This window comes from Rhinolophus ferrumequinum, chromosome 17, assembly GCF_004115265.2.
Source record: "Rhinolophus ferrumequinum isolate MPI-CBG mRhiFer1 chromosome 17, mRhiFer1_v1.p, whole genome shotgun sequence".
In the NCBI taxonomy this organism is placed as follows: domain Eukaryota; kingdom Metazoa; phylum Chordata; class Mammalia; order Chiroptera; family Rhinolophidae; genus Rhinolophus; species Rhinolophus ferrumequinum.
In genome coordinates this window covers 52,952,111-52,971,427 of record NC_046300.1, presented here as the reverse complement: position 1 = coordinate 52,971,427, position 19,317 = coordinate 52,952,111, and the positions used below count along the sequence as shown (strand labels likewise).

Sequence of the window (19,317 nt, the reverse complement as noted above, 5' to 3'; positions counted from 1 at the left end):
AAAATCCTTGAGTCCATACTGATATACATAAATAAACAAGGGCGAACAGGAAACTCTTCCTTATAGTAGAATGCCAACTAATAAACATAAGAGGAACGCTGGAGTTAGAAAATCTCAATGAATTCTAAAACCAGTGCATATGATGAAGAACAGGATACTTATATAGTCTCAAGATATCTCCCTGTAATTATTTACTAATTAATTCAAGTTGTTTATCTCAAGAAAATAATTAAAAATGGATACAAACACATAGCTAACATTGTTCACTATGGCTTTTTAAAAAAAGAGAGAGAGAAAAGAAACTAGAGGTGATCCAAATATTGAGATTAGTTGAGTAAACTGAGGTACAGTCAAGGATAATTTTATGCCGCCAATAATAATGATGTTATACTATACTTATTGACAATAAAAGGTGTGCATGGTATACTATTAGCAAAAAAAAATAGGTTTTAAAATAATATGTATATACTTTTTAAAAAATCATATAAAATTCCAGAAAAGTAACGATTGAATATTTTTGTTCATATTTCTGGTTGGTTGGGATTACAGGTCAGTTTTATTTTCTTATTTTTGCTTATCTGTGTTTTCTGACTTTTCTGCAATTAATATGTATCACTTGTCTGCACTAACTTCTTTTTAAAAAGCATATCCATTAAAAGAAATTTAGAATTGAGTGCTGACAGCTTGTGTCACACAATTAATCAAACTCAAAGACCACCGCATTTTTCTTGGTTATACATCACACCTCATTAAAAGCTTGGTTTTGCTAGCTTGACAAGACACTCTATCTTCAAAAATGAACTTGCCAACCCAGCTGGACAGGTCAGCATAACTGTGCTTAGACCATGAGTGATTCATTCTACATCCTCATGCAGACCACAGATAAAGAACATCAACACTAACTGAATTTTCTGGCCAGATCAGTCTTTTCCTGAAGACATCCTGCTGCATCTATTTTGAAATAGATTAATGTGGTTCTTTTCCACCGAAGGCCTTGGATTAGCATAAATAATGCCAGGTACTCCTAGAGGCCACCTGTGACAATACTGAGCTTTCCCGAAAATAAGACCTAGCCAGACAATCAGCTCTAATGCGTCTTTTGGAGCAAAAATTAATATAAGACCCGGTATTTTATATTACATATTCTATTCTATTCTATACCTGGTCTTATATTATAGTAAAATAAGACCGGGTCTTATATTAATTTTTGCTCCAAAAGATACATTAGAGCTGATATCCAGCTAGGTCTTATTTTCGGGGAAACACAGTAGTAACTCAGATAGCAAGAGGGCTATTTTGCCTTTCTCTTACCAGCTTACCTAAATCCATATTATTCTGTTTTCTCAGGCTAGAACAGCTCTTTTAATTCCACTGATATTAACATCCTCACCAAGAACAAAGTGGCTAGTTCCTCCTCTGATATTTGCTTAAAACACAAAGGCTACTTTAAATTACCACGTTTCATGGGTTCTGTGTCATGAGTACCATTTTACATGGCCTCCAATCTATGGGACTAGGCCTGAGCAATTCCAGTCTGAACTGAAACCCACTGTCCCTCTCCGTTCTTTTGAGCCTATAGAGCATGGGTGTCCAAACTTTTTTCAACGTTTTTTACCAAGGGCCACATGCGGTAAAATACACAAACAGCCGGGCCACTCACTCGAGGTGAAGTACGTATTGCCTCACCTGATTTATTTAAGTAAACTAAATATATTTTTGGAATTTGCTGCGGGCCAATTAAAAACGGATTGCAGGCGCAGTTGGCCTGCGGGCCGCTATAGAGTATGTCTAGCTCTTCTGTCCATGGTCACCCACAAGACCACACTGTGAACTTGTCATCAGCACGAAGAATAATAGAAGGACTTGTACTCACCAAACAGGAAGGCAGAAGTTTGATTAGACACTGAAAATCTTTATCTGACAAATACTTGTCGGGGCCAAGATCAGCCTGAAAACATGGGAGGAAATATCAAGGTGTTACCTTAGTCATCAAAAAAGAAAAAAAATTTCCTTATGTCTTTCCCTTTTTTCATTTGTCCAAATATATGAATGTAAACCAAAGATGAAAACAACCTAAGTCTTGATACCTCAAGGCCTTTCTGGAGATAGAATATAAACATACAAATAGCAGGACTTAATTGTAATCTCTTTGAATTCCATTAACCAAATGCATTACTGGAATTCCCAAAGTGAGAGATAACGAAGTAATGCCCAAATACTTTCTTTAAAACAAACTGAAAAACTGCCAATCCTAAAGAGGTTCCAGAGAACAATTTTAAGCTGTTCCTACTTCTTTCCAAATGTTTATTAGTTGATCAAATATAATCACATCAAAATAACCAAATGCATAAGTACAAGTGACTTAAAATGAGTCTCCTTTGATGGGGGACTTTACAACATCATTCAGGAGCACAATGTAATTTCGTGATTCTCTTATCAGTATCTGCTTTCATAAACCCATCTGAAGCCCCTGAAATGAGACTGAAGCAAAAAACCAGCTTACCCAGCTTAACACTAGCCGTTCCTTTGGCTGATTTTTAATCTTCATCAAGAAATATTTCTTCCTTATCCTCCAACCTGCCATAAAAGCAAAAATGTGTTTATAGCTATATAATTTTAATGCCAATTGATGTAAGTTTCATTGACTGAGTAATTAATAAAAATTAAGTTTGGCAATGTTATCCATAGCTATACTCGTATAAGCATAAGAAAAACAATTATTTGGTAATGATGACATGGTAAAGACTACACTAAAAAAAAAAAACCAGCAAAGAAATTATCCACAGAAATAGGGAAACAGCACTTCAGTTTAGATTTAGTGAAAAAGATAGATGAGGAATGAATGATGATTCTGAAAGTATAACTTACGATCATCAAAGTCCTCAGATGGGGCTTTAACCAAGATTCATTAAGTGTTAAAAGTTAAGGACTGTGCCCTCAAGCAGTAGGAGGCAGAAAGAAAAAGAAATCACCTACATTTAAGAGCTTTCTTGGGCTACATATAGGAAAGCATGACAAAGAATCCAGTTCCATGATCTTTTGTAACAGAATGGGTATGCCAGTTTCTCACCTATGTCTTTCAGTGGTTCCACCACCTCCCACTTCGGTTCTGATCGGAAGAACATGGAAACCTGTTGTAAGGCAATCTCTGCAAAGACATTTTAGAAACTCATTAGTCAAATATACCAGGAAAGCACCATCTGCTTAAGATATTATCCTTGCAAATGAAATCTTTATTAGTCTATGACCTTCTTTAAAAAATTAATTACAAAAAAAGCACAAAACCACAGACTAAACACAAATGTGGGATTCTAGACTGAATCCTGGAACAAAAAAAGGACATTACTGGAAAGACTGAAATCTAGAACAAAATCTGTAGTTAATTTCTTAGTTTTGATAAACATGCCATGGTTATGTTAACATCAGGGGAAATTGGGTGAGTAGTATACGGAAACTCTCTGTACTATCACTGTCATTTTTCTGTAAATCTAAGATTATTCCAAAGTAAAAAGTTTATTAAAGAAAAAAAGTAATTAATTACTACCGTCTTTCCCCGAAAATAAGGCCTAGCTGGACAACCAGCTCTAATGCACCTTTTGGAGCAAAAATTAATCTAAGTTGCGGTCTTATATTAATTTTTCTATAGTAAAATAAGTCCGGGTCTTATATAATATAATATAATACAATATCAGATCTTATATTAATTTTTGCTTCAAAAGATGCGTTAGAGCTGACTGTCCAGCTAGGTCTTATTTTCGGGGTAACACGGTAATGATGTGAATATGTATACACATACACACACACACACACACACACACACACACACATATATATTTCTTTTTTTAAATAGAAGACCTAAAATATGTAAAGTAGTTGGCATAAGCCCAAAATTCAATATACGAGTATGCACCAGGCCATAACCCAGGCACAAAACTCAAAATGTTCTAAGGTCGGCTTGGAACAGTATTTAATGTTTCTCCAAGTGATATTTATCCTGCCTTCATTCCTCAAGGAATTACAGCTCTCACCAACAAAGAAGTGATTAGCCTTAAAAATATGCTGGAACTAAAAGCCAGTGTTTTAGCAAAACATCTATGTCCAGCAACAACACGGTCCTATTGTGGGAAGTGACCGTGTGACTGTTTACTGGGAAAAGAAAACCTTCTTTTTGTGTTTATTTATCATGAGAAGGTTTCCTCCTTTTAAGAAGACAATGAGAAGAGGAAGTTCTTTAAAGTTCATTGTATTAAGAAATTATCAGAATAACTCTGCTTTTACATTTCCTGCAAAAAGCAACATTTATAATTTGCAACTTTGCCTTGATGCAGTGAGTAAATGAAGCATTACTGCTCCCTGAAAGCAAAAAGAAATCCTGCAAATTCACCGTGGCAGTTCACCTCTGCCTAGCATTCCAGGAAGACTGGTGAAGCATAAGGGGTTGGGCAAAAATGCTCTCCATATGTCAAAATGACTTAGTCTGGAATTACCATGCTGAGAGCTTGGCACACAGTATCATGTTGATGTGCTTTACAGTACATTATGAGTTAAGAGGTTTGAGGAAGAAAACCCACTAGCTATTTGTTTATTGACTCAATATGTAAAGTGTCAGTCTATCCACACAGAAGAAAAGATGCGTGGAGCAAATACAAAACTTACTCCATTTACATTTGTTCTAATTACCCCAATGTGATAAACCATTCGGAGGGATTGGGTGCGGCAGAAGCACAAAAATTTCATTATCAACACTGGGAACTCTGTACCTCCCTTATAATTAATGTTGATATAAAATGTTTTTAATATTTCCAAAATAACAAATGTAAACAAACTTGAAATGAAATTCTTTTAAGTGAAAATTATTCTTATCAACTTTGAGAAGGATCATGAAAAATAATGATCCTTCTAAGAGACAATGTCATTCTAAGAGATTGTGAAGGACAGTTGGTTCAAAACTAACAGTGACTCATAATTCCCCACAAAATCATTGTTCAACGCGTATTTACCGTATGCTATTACGCACCCTACATTGTTTTAGGAATGGGGAAATAGCTGAACAACTGGAACATGCTAGATTTGTTACTGATAAATTGATGACTGGGAAATAGCTGTAACTGTAGAAAGGACATTTTCTTCCCACTAAACTATGATTTATTGTCAAGTAAGTTACATGAATGCTATGCTCCCAATACTAATCCCCTCTTTCCAATCTCAGGCAACATACTTCAATCCTAAACATCTACTTTTCTGTTTAGAAGCTTTTATTGGCGCCCCATTTCCTCACCAAGTCAAGACCCAGCTTCTAAACCTAGTGTGCAGCCTAGCTCTGGTTTTGTCTCCCAAACATGTGGTGCCCCACACTCTTTTCACCCTGAGATTTGCCTCCCTCGGTCACTGAAGACAGGCCTGTCCCCACACCTCAGCATTTTCTGTTCCTGCCCGTCTATCCTGCCAGACTCAGCCCAAATTTGCTGCTCCCCTAGCGAGGATCCCCTCCCTCCCTAGTCTGTACACTCCCAGTGCTTTATCTGTCCCTCTCCTATGGGATTCTCTCACAGTCCTTCCTGTATTAGGGCTATTTTCTTCCACCAGATCATAAACTCCGGCTGGAAGGATAGATCGTAATATGGGTAAAGCTCACAGCCATTTGGAAATACCTCTCTCTCCTGGAGCACTGGTCCCTGCCTCTCGGCCTGGCTAACTTCTACTGTAGGTATCGCCTCTCCCGAGAAGCCTTCTTCTACCTTCCATCTGCAACCCCATCTCCACCCTCAAAGTGCTGCCCTGAGTTTACCATGCCAGTGTTCATCTGTCAATCTCCCTGCAGAAGTGCCTTGGTGGTGGGGAGAACACGACTATTCCTTCCTTGTTGCTATACTCCTAGCATCTGGCATATAGTAGGTGCTCAATAAATATTTGATGTGAGGGAGAGAAAAAAAGAAAAAGAAAAAAAGAAAAAAAAATATTTGATGCAGCAAGAACTAAGAGTTTAATACATGTTCAATGGATGTGGATGCTTTCTCCCATTAGAACATGAAATCCACTACAAGGAAGACATCTGCCCTCTACTTCTTTAGCACTAACTGACACGGGGGAAACTGCATGCTCAGTAACTGAGGATAAACAAGCCCCAGGCAGGAAAAGCAGAGCAAAGCCTTCAAGTCCATCCTGAGCTTCCCACAGAACTCAGACTTCTCAGCTCAGAACATACCAGCTGCCCTCACTACGTGCAGCCTGAGCTCCTAGATCCTGGCCCCATGGGACGACTACAGGGAACACTGAGCCCTCCAGTCCTGCAGCTGGGCTACTACCAGGGGTGGTGTCGCAGAGGCCTGTACAGCAGATGTGGGCCTCCAACCTCTCCATGGCACCCTGCTCCTCTTCTGAATACAATCCACCACCCCCAATCCCTCCTTCCCTCCTTTTATCTAGGAGCCCACCACTATAACCTATTCATGGGATGCCCTGGGCTTTAAGACCAGAAGGGAGCTTCCACACTCCCCAGTCCACTGCCCACCCCCTGCCAGCTCTTGTTTTATAGGCCCAGACCCTGAGGCCCACAGAGGGAAAATGCTGCCAAGGACAAAGCTGGGACTAGGATCCAGGCCTCCCAGTGACTTCTGTGTGGACATTCAAACCCCGCTTACTCTGAGACAGTTTGAGATTTGAAGTGGCAACATAGCTTCAGTGCAATGAGGCTTTTAAATGATAGAAATGCCTTGTTAATAAAATGAGTAAGGTGCTGCTGGTGGTGGTGGTAGTGATGTGTGTCCCAACACAAACCCCTCATGACTGGAAGACGCCTGTTTTCCCTGTACAGCAGCTGGTCCAGTTAGACTTGCTAATTCATATGAACACCTCACAACGGCCCCGCTGAGTTTGGGGGGGGCTGGACAAGTCTGCCTGGCTTTCCGGGGAATGGCTCAGTCAAGCCGGGGTGAGGAGGAAGCCTGGGTTTCCCTTTCCTGAGACTGCGGGTGAATCAGCCTAGAGGCAACACAAATTCTGACATTTCATTTAAAGGGGGAAATAAATCAGCATCTCTCTGAAAACAGCATCCATCCCCTATTGTTCCATGACAGGACTGAGCCGTCTAAATAGTGGCGGCTCCTTGAGCATTTGGGTTCTAGTGGAGTATCTAGTGGCCTTCTTATACCCCTGACCACATCTGCTTTGGACTCCTGACTGTCCACCAAGCTGGGGGAGGGGGAAGATCAAGGACAATAGCAGCATGCGAGAGAGGTACAGTAGAAGGAAATATAGGGATCGGTCTGAGCAGCATTTTAATTGGAAAACACTCAGACAAATCATACAAATGTGCAACCGGAGGGAAGGCCTTCCCTCCTGGGGGGCCTCTCACCTATAAAACGAGAGGGTACATCTTGATGTGCCTCTTCAAGATCCCTCCTAGCTCTCACCCTGGTGGCTCAGTGTACTTCTAGTACAAGCTCCCTGACAGCACAGAGAGCGTCTTCCTCGAGCCGGCACCCCCAGCACCAGCCCTGCATCCCGCATGCGGAACAGGCACAGACAGAGTTTGTGGAATCACGACATCATCCCGTGTCCACTACACTTCGATGCTTGCCCTCAGGAGAATATTAGCAGGCATTCTCAAAAAGTAATGTGAACAAACCAATGAATAGGGCTGCATTCGGTCTGATTTGATAACAGTCAATCCAAACAGTCCACAGTTTGACACTCTGGGGAACAACTGAGGTGAAGCATGGAGAAATGACAGCTACTCTGAAAGAATGCGCGATATTCCAGTGCTGTGATGCGAGCCCTGGTGCTGTGATGCCTTTTCTCTTATGAGAAGCAAAACACAAGTAGGAAGTGAACAGAAGCCTTGTAACAACTCAATGTTCAACCTGTAATCTATATAGTAAATGTGAATTTGAAATAAACTTTCCTTCACTCAGTTGCATTCTGCAAAGGCATTTTTCTTTCTCCTACAGGCACTTCCATTAGAAGACAGCAGGTACATTCTAGAGCGAGGCTTCTCAAACTTGAAAATGCGTGCAAATCACCTGGTGGTTTTGTTAAAATCAGAGCCTAATTAGTAGGTCTGGGATGGGCCTGAATTCTGCATTTCTGACGAGCGCCCAGTAAGGCTAGTGCTGCTGCTGGTCAGAGGACCACAGTGAGAGTACTTAGGCCCAAAGACCGTGGTTTTCCAACTCGGCTGCATATTGGAATCTCTTGGGGAGCTTTACAAACCGTGAGCCCCATCTGCAGAGATTCTGATTTCATTGGCAGGAGTGCAGCCTGGGCAACAGGATTTTTTTAAAGCTCTCCAGATGATTCTGTGATGCAGAAAAGTTTGGTGCCTGACAAGTTGACCTCTATTTCCCTCTCTGAACTAGGAATAAAAGTGCCTCCCTCTAATTACTTCAAAAACAGTGTTTTGAGAACCCAAAAAGTAGCATGTAAGCAATCTGTTCTCTTAGCAAGGAAATCAGCTTCTTAATATTAGTAATACCCAGAGCTCCACTTAGACTGTAAGCATGGTTTAGCTTTAAGGAATCATTTGAATTCTAGTCATTGGTTCCGGACTATGATAGTTTCCATTGGTCTCTTCAAGGCCACACCAGAGTGAATTCAATATTACATCACTCATTCTGCTGAACCCGGCTTAGGTTATAAATGCTAGCTTTCTGGGGAAAGCTAGCCCTGATCTAGGGTAGGTTTGGAAGACAACCACAATCTCCTTATGCTTTGTACTGAGCGGGTCTCAGCCAACAATTGGGAAGACAGAGAGAGGACACTTCTGAATCACTATTGTGTTTACAGAAATTCTGAGAAAAACCAGACCCACTATATATTGTAAATACAAAAATGGAGCCAAATACAAATCAAGCTGAGATTACTGTATAGATTAGCATGGATTATTTACTCTCTGTTCCATCAGGGAAGATAATAAAGATAAGACTGTAAGTACACAGACACAATAACTTCTCTTCCATATTTTTCTGTGCAGACATTTCAAACATGTTAGAAGTCACTATTTTCTTTTTATACATCTACAGTAAATTACCATCAGGTAAGGATTAGTAAATGAATAATGCCCCGTAACAAATGCACACATCTTCCCGTTTGGAAATAGTTCCTCCCACATATTTTATCTCCAGCAAAGCACAAAGCTTCTTTCGCCACGTGACCACAGTGCACAGATCCCTTTGCTTACCAGTGTAGTTCGCAGAATAGTTGTTTGGGTCTAAAAACTTCTTCACTAGCTCACAATTAGACAAGATATGATTTGTGGTGATAACGTTGAGATAGTTCTGAAGACCTTTCTGCCTCTCAGCTATGAATTCACGATCCATGTTACCAATCAATTTTTTGGGAGGAAGACTTAGACCTGAAACCTTTAATTAAAGAAAAACAAAAAGAGAATTATACTCATGTCGTTCCCAAATAAGATACAATAACAGAATCCTGAGCCATCATATTTCACTAAGTTTAGGACACCATAGATTTTAAGATGCATCCTAATTTCAGTGATATTATAAAAATGTGAAAAAACTGTGTGTTTTAGAGTTCATGAAATACTACATTAAGCATCGCAACTATAAAACATAGTTTAATGTGTTTTTATTTTTATCAAACTTATATATGAACATAATTTCAAAAGTCAAACAGTTCTTTTATTATCCACAATTCCGTAACATTCCCATGCCACCAGGTGACATATCCATTCCTCACTCTCCAGAGACAACCATATTCAATTATTTCAACCAATCTTTCAGCATTGGGGAATGTTTATATTGTTATAGCTTGATTTTTCATTTTTAGGTATTATCTATAAATTTCCCATCGTGAAAGAAAGGGATTAAGTTCTCTTTCCCAATCCTGACCTCATCTCATATACATCTGATTTCTAATCCTTCCAATATAGCTGTTTTATTTAGTACAGTATTCATGTTTACATTAGGTAATTGATATTCACGACTGAGCCAGAGCCATGCTTACCATGCTTACTTTGTCAGCGGGCAGTCTATTTTTTTAGTTTTCTCTCAACTCCAAACTTTCCGCCTAAGCCCTTTCTCAACGTATTCAGAGACACAGATGCATTGGTTTCATCTTGAGAAGTATCTTCCGGAACCCACCGACCTGCTTCAAGCAGGACGGATGGTCCCTACCCCTGCTACACAGCTGGCGTCCGGGAAGCTCCCTTCACCATCATGCTGGACACGCTTTTGTCTTTCTCCTGCTTAACACCCTATCGATATCCATTCCTTCCTTTTTCTTAGGCATCCTCCACCAAAGTTTATCTCCCTTGCCCCCTTTTAGGACGCTGACAAAAGTCTTGAAAACTTGCATGTGTAAATGTCTTTATTTTACCTTCACACTTGATTGATAGTGAGTCTCGATGTGGAATTCTAAGTTGGAAATATTTTTCCTTCAGAATTTTTAAGAACTACCTCATTGTCTTCTAGTTTCCAGTGCTGTTGCTAAAGGTTCAACCAGTAGATTCCTGATTCTGGATTTTTTTTTTTTTCCTCCCTAGAAGCTTTGAGGATCTTCTCTTTGACCTCAGTTTGTGAATTCCATGTGCCTTTATGTGGGTGGACTTTCATTCTCTATGCTGAGTACTTAGCCCTTTCAATCTAGAAACTAATAACATCCTTACATTCTTTGGTATTTTCTTATATGAGGTCATTACTTCTTCCCCTACATGCCCTTTGCTTTCTTTTTCTGGAACTCCCTATTTTCCAAAATTGGACTTTCTGGACTGATCTTCTATTTTTATCTTTTCCCTCCGATTTCACACCTTTGTTAAACTTTTTTATTTTTACTGAAAAAGTTTTCTGGGTATCTTTATTTTTCAGCCCTTCTAAAGAATTTTCATTTCACTATCTTTTTTTTTTTATTTCTAAGTATTCTTTTCTTTTTTTTCTTAACAACATCCTGAATGTAATGCAATTTCTTATCTCTCTGAGATTATAAAAGACAATTTTTCTGAAGTGCCTGAAAGGTTCTTCTTCCTGTATGTATTCTGCTTCCTAAAGGTTCTTTTTCTTTCCTGTTTGTTTTGGTCTTTATCTTTCATGTGCAAATCTGGTGACCCCTGACTGTCTGCTCATACTTTCACATGAGCACCAAAAGCTGACTAGAAGCTCTGGGAAAGTGTCTGGGGTTTGTCCTCTGTGGGCTGCATTGTAGCACGTGACCTCCCTCAGGTTTGTCACTGGAAGAACCTGTGACCTGTATTTAGTGTGAGAAAGAGTCTTTAGCTCTTTCCTCTTAGGGTGGGCCGATCCCCAAAAAACGAATCTTCCGGTCTCCTGCCCAGAGGGTCTAGGTCTGACTGCCAGTGTTCAGAGAACTGAGAGAAAGACGGCAGGAGAGGAGAGAAGAACAAAGGTTGGGCTGGGGGCAAAATCTATGCTATTTATTATGTAAATATTTTCAGCTGTGCCTGCATTCCCCAGTCCAAAGACTGTTGTACCCTCTCCAGGAAATAAACTTCTAGTTTTCTGCTGGAGGGAGAAGGGCGGGCAGAAGTTGCTCAGATGGGGGAGATCTGGGGATCTGACTGCTTCTTAAACATACTTTCAACTCCTGATTTTAGCTTGACCTTACCCCACTCTGAAAGCAGCCCCTATACTGTCAATTGCTAAAGCTTTTAGAAGTTCTGCGGTGTAAACTGGACCCAGTGGGATTATCCACCCCCCATGTCAAAATTCTGCCCTCCCTATTTGCTTAATTAGTTAGCTTGATGGGAAACTGACCTTAAAATGGTTCCCTGCCACGTGGAACCAACCTAAAATGGTGGCCCGAGTGGAGAGAGAAGTCCCCAGCCTAAGCCCCAGACCACTTCCGCATAATCCCCTCCAAGCGACACCTTGAGCCAATCACCAAATGACACCTACCCTTTCCCCGAGTCAAGAAAGACCCCAACCCATAAAAACCTGCTCAAAACCTTGCTAGGGGCTCAGTCTTTTGGGAAGACTGAGCCCGCCTGGGTAATAAAGCTGACTTTCCTAACTCTCTGAGTGCCACCTGGGTTCTTTCCGGTCTTGGATTCTGCAACAAGCTCTCATTCACTCAATTTTCAGTTTCAAATGTTTTGTAGTTTTCTCCTCTCCAATTTGTGTGTGTGTGTGTAAGATCAATTTACTGTTGTAAATCGAGTGGCTCTGGGAGGGAGAAAAAAATAAATGCAGGTGCTCAATGTACTATCATTTTCCAGATCATTTAAAACTCCAAGTCTATTTTTTAAACTTAAAAAATAAAGCATCAAATTGGTATCTTAATTTAATGAGCAAAATCCCTTTCAAAAAGCAGTGCTATTTTACACTGGTGCTTAGATTAGAGCAGTCCAAATGGCGTCTGTATTGATTTAGAGAAGGCCATCCTGAATTCAGACAAGGCTGTAATCTAAACCACCCATGTGGGCAAACCTAATTTAGCCTGTTCCACTCTGTATTTTTCAAACAACAATGAAGACCTTGAACTTAATATTGGACAAGATGAAAAGGTTGGCGGACAATTCTAAATTGCCTATTTCTCCAACCTAATTATGAAAGTATACCAGAGCACACTTCGAGTGAATTTTCTACCAGGGGTAATTCACTGCTAGATAAGACACAAATTTCAGGTCATTTTCCTCATTCACACAATTAGGCTTTAACTAAAAGCAGCTTCTTTATTAGCTAAATAAAAAAATCATCCTTGTGAAGAAAGCACATCACTATTACTCAGCTAGTACATACCGTGTTTCCCCGAAAATAAGACCTAACCGGAAAATAAGCCCTCGCATGATTTTTCAGGATGACATCCCCTGAACATCAGCCCTAATGCGTCTTTTGGAGCAAAAATTGATATAAGACCGGGTCTTATTTTCGGGGAAACATGGTATCTAAGCCAATCACTTTATTATCATTATTTTTTTGTTCAGGAGAATTAAGTAATATAGAATAATCAAAGGTAATATATTACTGAAAATACAACGGATTTATTTCTTTTAAAAACTCTATTAAGTTTCAGGCTATTAATCTCGTATGTGTGTGTGAGAAAGAGAGAGAAAAGAGAGAGAGAGAGAGAGAGAGAGAGAGAGAGAGAGAGAGAGAGAGAGAGAGAGAGAGAGAATGAGAATGAGTGCCCAGGATATAGTTATATACGCACAAAAAAATATCTAAAGTTGCTGCTTGAGAATAGCTACCTCTGGTAGTGGGCTACTCAATTAATTTTTCTATACTATGAAATGTTTACACTGCTCATTTACTACTTTTTTCAAATAAAAAAAAAGGAAAGAAAGAAAAACTCTTTTGCTTACCAAACTGATCGCATACAGAGCAGTTTTTAAAATGCCTTTCACCAGTGTCAGCAAATTTGCCTGCACTACCCGCCCAGCGGCAGACCCAGCTGAATCCCACATCTCTCAGAATGGAGAGTCATGTCTGATATCTTTGGATTCAAACCTCAGTAGGGCAATGTTTCATTCATGGTGAGGATGTGAAAATGAATTTGATAAGGTACCTGTTTCCAACTCTGTGGCCTCCAAGCTTCAACCAATCTATTTTTTCTAGCTTCATTTCACCTTAGGAAAATGTACCCATCTGCCCAGACATACCATCAGCTCTTCCAAATTATCAGGTGAAACAAGAGTCCTTCGCCAACAGCCGCGGTCATCGTGTCCCTGCTATGTCAGTCTGCTAGACATACTGGAGGAGTTTACATCCTCACAATAAATATTCCTCAAAGTACTAAAACTATGCAATGTGTTTTAGTACTTGGATTCTGCCTTTTACAAAGATTAGCATTTAAGAGACACTTATTTTCTTTTGACTTTCTCCTAGAATTTTTTTTAAATGCTTACCAATTTCAGAATATAAAATTTAGATCTCCAGTGACTAATTATAAGATGGGAAAGAGAATACTAGCACATGGAGTGATAGAGTCACTAAGCTGGTGACTTCCTATACACCTCCATACTGATGGCTCGAAGCCATGACACCTCATCATCCCATTTTCCAGAACTTTCCTCTATAATACGCCTGATGGATTCCCTTCTTGAATTAAGGGAAAGAGAACAAGGAATCCAGCAGAAAACACCCCCAAAGTTCCATTCATAACACCTGCATAATGACAATGCAAAGGGGAGATGATCACCAAAATGGGGTCTAAAGCCCATAATCTGACCCATGCTAGCCTAGTAGAAGCCTGCAAATTATATGACAAACTGTATCATTTTCGAGGAAACTACCTTTTGCTGCAGGAAAAACCTTCAAACTCTGAAGGTTTGGTCATACTATAATTAAAATTTCAAAAGACAACATGTGTCAAATGCATGGCCATATGGCAATCTCTCACTTCTGGTATCTGATCTTAATGACCTACAAACTGCATTCAGCCACATTCCAGTGAGTATTCTAGGGAGTTCTAAACTCTCAACAGACTCTTAATTTGTCCCCATATCCCCTGAGTGTACAGTAGAATCTTTCCAATGTCCACAATGGGCAGTAAAATTCAAATAACAAACATTTGCGCTACAACAGACCTGAGATCTGGTTTAACTCCTTCAGTTCAGATGGGGAAAGTGAGGACCGAAAGAGGAAATAACTAATCCAATGTCTGAAGGCCAGTAAGAGCTGAGCCTGGACTCCTTCCTAAGTCTGAGGGTCCCCGACCCTGTTCCGGTCATTTCAACTCCTGCTTCCTTCTTCTTCCTTGTTCTATAGATGATTACTTCCTTGTCCCTAGATGGTTACTAATTTGATGTTGCCTTTAAAGTAAGGTGGTGATTTTTCTTCACTGTTACCACAAAATATGCTCACTATAAAAAGTTGGAAAAGTACAGCTTTTCTCTGTTTTTTCATACATAGCTTACATGTGCTTGTTTGTAGAGAACTTGCAAAGTACAGAACAGTATAAAGAAGCAGAAAAAAAACATAACCCATAATCTCACCATCTGGGATCACCATTGTTGATATTTTGGCATATTTCCTTCCAATCTTTATTTCTAAATATTTCATGTAATTATATTATATTGCATGTATAATTTTACATCCTGCTTTTTTTTTTCACTTAGGCATTTTTTTCTATTGAACTCTTCATATGTGTATTACATTTCTTTTCCTTCAGCAGGAACTCATTATCTGTCAGAAGGGTAATCAGACACTGAAAATCATGGTCACAGTTTTATTCTGCGGTTTTGGAATCCTTTTGGTCTATTTTATGGAGGCTGTTTTGAAAATATTTTGTTGCCAAAAAGCTGTATGTACTTTCTTCTGTTTGTTTACTTGGATCCAGAAAAACCTCCCACTTGAAATGATGTCTGGCCATATCCTGCCCAACACAAGCCAACATCAATACACATGAATATTTGCATTTGAAATAAGATGCACATTGAAAGTACTCATTTTAAAAAGGAAAATTACACTGAAGCAAAAATAAAATTCTATTATATTAAAAATGCCAGAATTGAATAGTCAACAAAGATTCAACCTTATATCCCCAAAGCAAGAACAAATAGGAGATAAAACCCTTCCCCACCAGCCATTCTTAGGGGCTGGGCCCAGGCAATTTCCATTTTAGAAATATATCTCCCACAATTCTAACTCAGCTCTAGCTGAAGGACATAGTACAAAGATGACTCCCCCTTCTTTAAAACTGGGCAAAGGTTCATCGTGTATAAAAGTGAAAATAGATAGTAGGCTCCATGTTAACTCTCAGATGCTCACGCCACTGTGCAACTGTCACGTGGAAATGTCTGGAGGGACTTGTGGAGAACATGCACTGCTGGAATATACTCACACTGGTGCCCTATCTACAATGTCATCACAGGCCCAGCTTTTGTCTAAGAGTAAAGAATATGCTATTAAAATCCATAAATGAAACCAACTAAACCTATCTATGAGGAAAATTCAATCTCTGCCAATATTCTGTCTGGAGATTTAAATTGGTCATACTATAATTAAAATTTCAAAAGACAACATGTGTCAAATGCATGGCCATATGGCAATTATGTAAAGGTTTGCAGATACTCTGGCCAATTCTATTGGAAGGAAAATAGGGCGGTAATGCTTTTAACAGTGTTGTAAATAATGTTAAAGTGTGGACTCTACAAATGCTATTTTCCACAGTTTGGTCAATAAAATATGAACATTTAAAGGAAAGGAAGCATTATGCTCCCTCCCAGCCAGCAGTCCTCCTGACCTTTTTGGACAGGATCAGAGGTCATTCAGAATAAGTGACGATGGCCAGCTCACCAACGAAGGGAGCTGAGCTGGTAATAAGCCAAGCGCTCTAGCTCAGGTTTAAAGGTTTTGTGTTACCAATCAAATCTGAGCTATGACACAAGTCCAATGATCTTCAGTAATCCACTGCACTTGAAGACCAATCTGCCAAATGAAGACACAGGTAGTATCGCCAATATTTCCAACAGTACTAAAGCCCCTCTAGGACCCCTCAATCATTACCGTACTGGCTATGTTTCTAGAGAAAGACTTTGCAGCTCATCCCTTTTTCCATTATGGCCACCAACTTAGGAACACTTAAATCAAAGGAATTTACGAGTATGTATTTAAAAGGAAAAGTCACACCGAAAAATTCTCTAGTTACTGTTGAATGTTGGTCTGCAATGCTGAGTACACAGTCTTGTTTAGTGGAGAGAGTCTGACGGAGTTCCAGCTCCATCTAAATGAACACCTCTAGCAATTCATTTAATCATTCCGAATCTGCAAAAAGGGTAATACACAGCATCCCGTGATCGTGGTAAGGAAGCAGTCGGGCACAAAGGTGCTCAGTTGCAGAGTGACTGTTACAAATCACATGTTTGTTCTCAAAAGTTTATTTTTAGAGTCACACATCATCTGTTTAAAGTATGACTTTAGCTCTTTTGCCAGGGAAATTTGCTAATTTCTTGTTCCCGATATTGCCATTTCCAACTGGTTTCTAAGGCACCCCAGGCCATCAATGTGTGTCATTAGTGTCTTAAGATACTTACCTGCAAGCTGTTGTTCAGCAAATCAAAGTCACTGTATCTCCTGACAATCTGTAAGAAACAAGACAGTGGTGTTTAATTCAGCACAGGCCATCTCTTTTTATTTCCTTATTTAATATTGACTGGCTTTCTAGAGCTGAGGCACTTGCACTAAGGGTGCTTAACTTGTTTAACTTGACAGGCCCAGAAAACAGAACTAGCACTGTGCCAGGGTTGGCTGGGCCATGGGAAACTGGTTAATGCCAGCCAAATTCACAAGACACCAACAGGTAAGGGAGAGTGATGATGTATTTGTTTTCAGGACGAATAGCCATTTAAATATCTTTCTTTTTAACCAGGCACCTGGAAAGATGAATTCATGATTTACTAAAAAAGAAAAAAAAAAGTTTTATTGAAAATGAAATAAAACTAAAAGGATGTGGACAGTTTTCAGGCCATTTCATATCTGCTCTGGATAAAACTACCCCCAGGTGAGATCCTACCGTTCTCGAGACTGGACTGCAGCTGCGGGCAGAGATCACACCTCTCCGATTCCCATGTTTCCCCTTTTGGCAGACAGTCCACCTTCCATTGTCTACACATTCTTTCTTAGCTATGTTGATGTCATTGATTAGGCCATAGACAAATTCTACCAGTTTTCCAGGCTCTGGGCAAGGAAATTATTTTGCTTTTGAACAATTTGATGATTGTTCAACTACTACTGATGATTCTCAAATGTGAGCCTGCAGAAGACTTATCTGGAGATCACCTAGGACCGCACTGCACAGGATCTAATTCAGTAGGTCTAGGGTGGGGCCCAAGAGTCTACATTTTTGTTACTTATCCCCTGGAATTCTAATACACTAAATCTAGAAAACTGTTCCAAAGGTTGATTTTTCTGATAGGATACTGTGTTGGCCCTGATTGTCAAATATACATCCAAAAGTTAAATATAAGGCCATCCCTGATAAGTGCAAAGGAGCAAAAGGTAGCATAGTGGTTAACCATGGAGAATATATGAACGCCGACCCTTATCTGTCACTGGTTTGAGTGTGACCTTGGACCAGTTACTTACCTCTTGAATGTTAAATGAGGCTAACACTACCACACAGAACAGTTTTGAAAAGGTTGAGTGAATTAATGTGCTTGAACCAGTGCCTAACAACAAATGCTCAATAGATTTAAATATTATAATTATTCAAACAAAAAGCAGTTTGAAATTTCAGGCAAAGAAAAGACCAAGTGTGGGCCACTGTGGTCAAAGCTTGCTTAGGGTAAGAGGGAGAGAGGGAGGGAGGGAGGGAGGGAGGGAGGGAGGGAGGAAGGAAGGAAGGAAGGAAAGGAAGGAAGGAAGGAAGGAAAGAAAGGCCAAAATGGAGTCAGTTTTGTTAAGCCAGGTCACCAAACCAAAACTTTCATAACTATCCTAATTGCAGTTTCAGCCTCTCCCAGGAGTGGGGTTTTAAATCAATGAGCCTGGAATTTCCTTATTAACACTAGTGAGGTAATCTGCCTGATAAGACCCCTTACCTTCACCTAAGAGAAGGTGTCCTTGCCGAAATAATTCACTCTTTTAACTTCTTAGTCTCACCCTCCTTCTGTCTATAAAACCTTCCATTTTGTACAACTCATCAGAGCACCTCCCTAGTTGTGAGGTGGGATGCTACCTGATTCACGAATCACTTATTAAAGCCAATTAGGTCTTCAAATTTACTCGGTTGAATTTTTTTTTTTTTCATAAATGATTGAGCTGTTGTTCCACTTTTCCTGCTTTCTTTTTTTTTCTTTTTCTTTTTTTTTTTAAATGCTTTTTTTTTTTTTTTTTTTTAAAGATTTTATTGGGGAAGGGGAACAGGACTTTATTGGTGAACAGTGTGTACTTCCAGGACTTTTTTCCAAGTCAAGCTGTTGTCCTTTCAATCTTAGCTGTGGAGGGTGCTGTTTAGCTTCAAGTTGTTGTTCTTTCAGTCTTCGTTGTGGAGGGCACAGTTCAGCTCCAGGTCCAGTTGCCGTTTTCTAGTTGCAGGAGGCACAGCCCACCATCCCTTGTGAGAGTCGAACCGGCAACCTTGTGGTTGAGAGGACGCGCTCCAACCAACTGAGCCATCTGGGAGCTCAGAGGCAGCTCAGCTCAAGGTGCCGTGTTCAATCTTAGATGCAGGGGGCGGAGCCCACGATCCCTTGCGGGAGTCAAGGAATCCAACTGGCAACCTTGTGGTTGAGAGCCCACTGGCCCATATGGGAATCGAACCGGCAGCCTTCGGAATTAGAAGCATGGAGCTCTAACCACCTGAGCCACCGGGCCGGCCCTGAATTTTGTTTTTTAATAGAGGAAAGATTCAAGCTGTGCTGTGAAAGATAAGGTAAGAGTTTTGGAAGATGGGAGAGGAAGAAGG

The 19,317-nt window shown here is 39.9% G+C and overlaps 1 protein-coding gene across 10 annotated transcripts in view; it reads right to left on the bottom strand.

Annotated features, from left to right (window-relative positions):
• Positions 1–19,317, bottom strand: part of PXK (PX domain containing serine/threonine kinase like) — a 67,402-nt gene that overhangs the window by 26,532 nt on the left and 21,553 nt on the right. For all 10 annotated transcript variants that reach the window (XM_033132319.1, XM_033132321.1, XM_033132320.1 and 7 more), the window contains exons 3-7: positions 16,946–16,993; positions 9,179–9,359; positions 3,071–3,148; positions 2,504–2,577; positions 1,874–1,948 (exon numbers count right to left, since the gene is read on the bottom strand). In XM_033132319.1, coding sequence (XP_032988210.1) covers positions 1,874–1,948; positions 2,504–2,577; positions 3,071–3,148; positions 9,179–9,359; positions 16,946–16,993 — 456 coding nt within the window. The remainder of the gene's footprint in view (positions 1–1,873; positions 1,949–2,503; positions 2,578–3,070; positions 3,149–9,178; positions 9,360–16,945; positions 16,994–19,317) is intronic.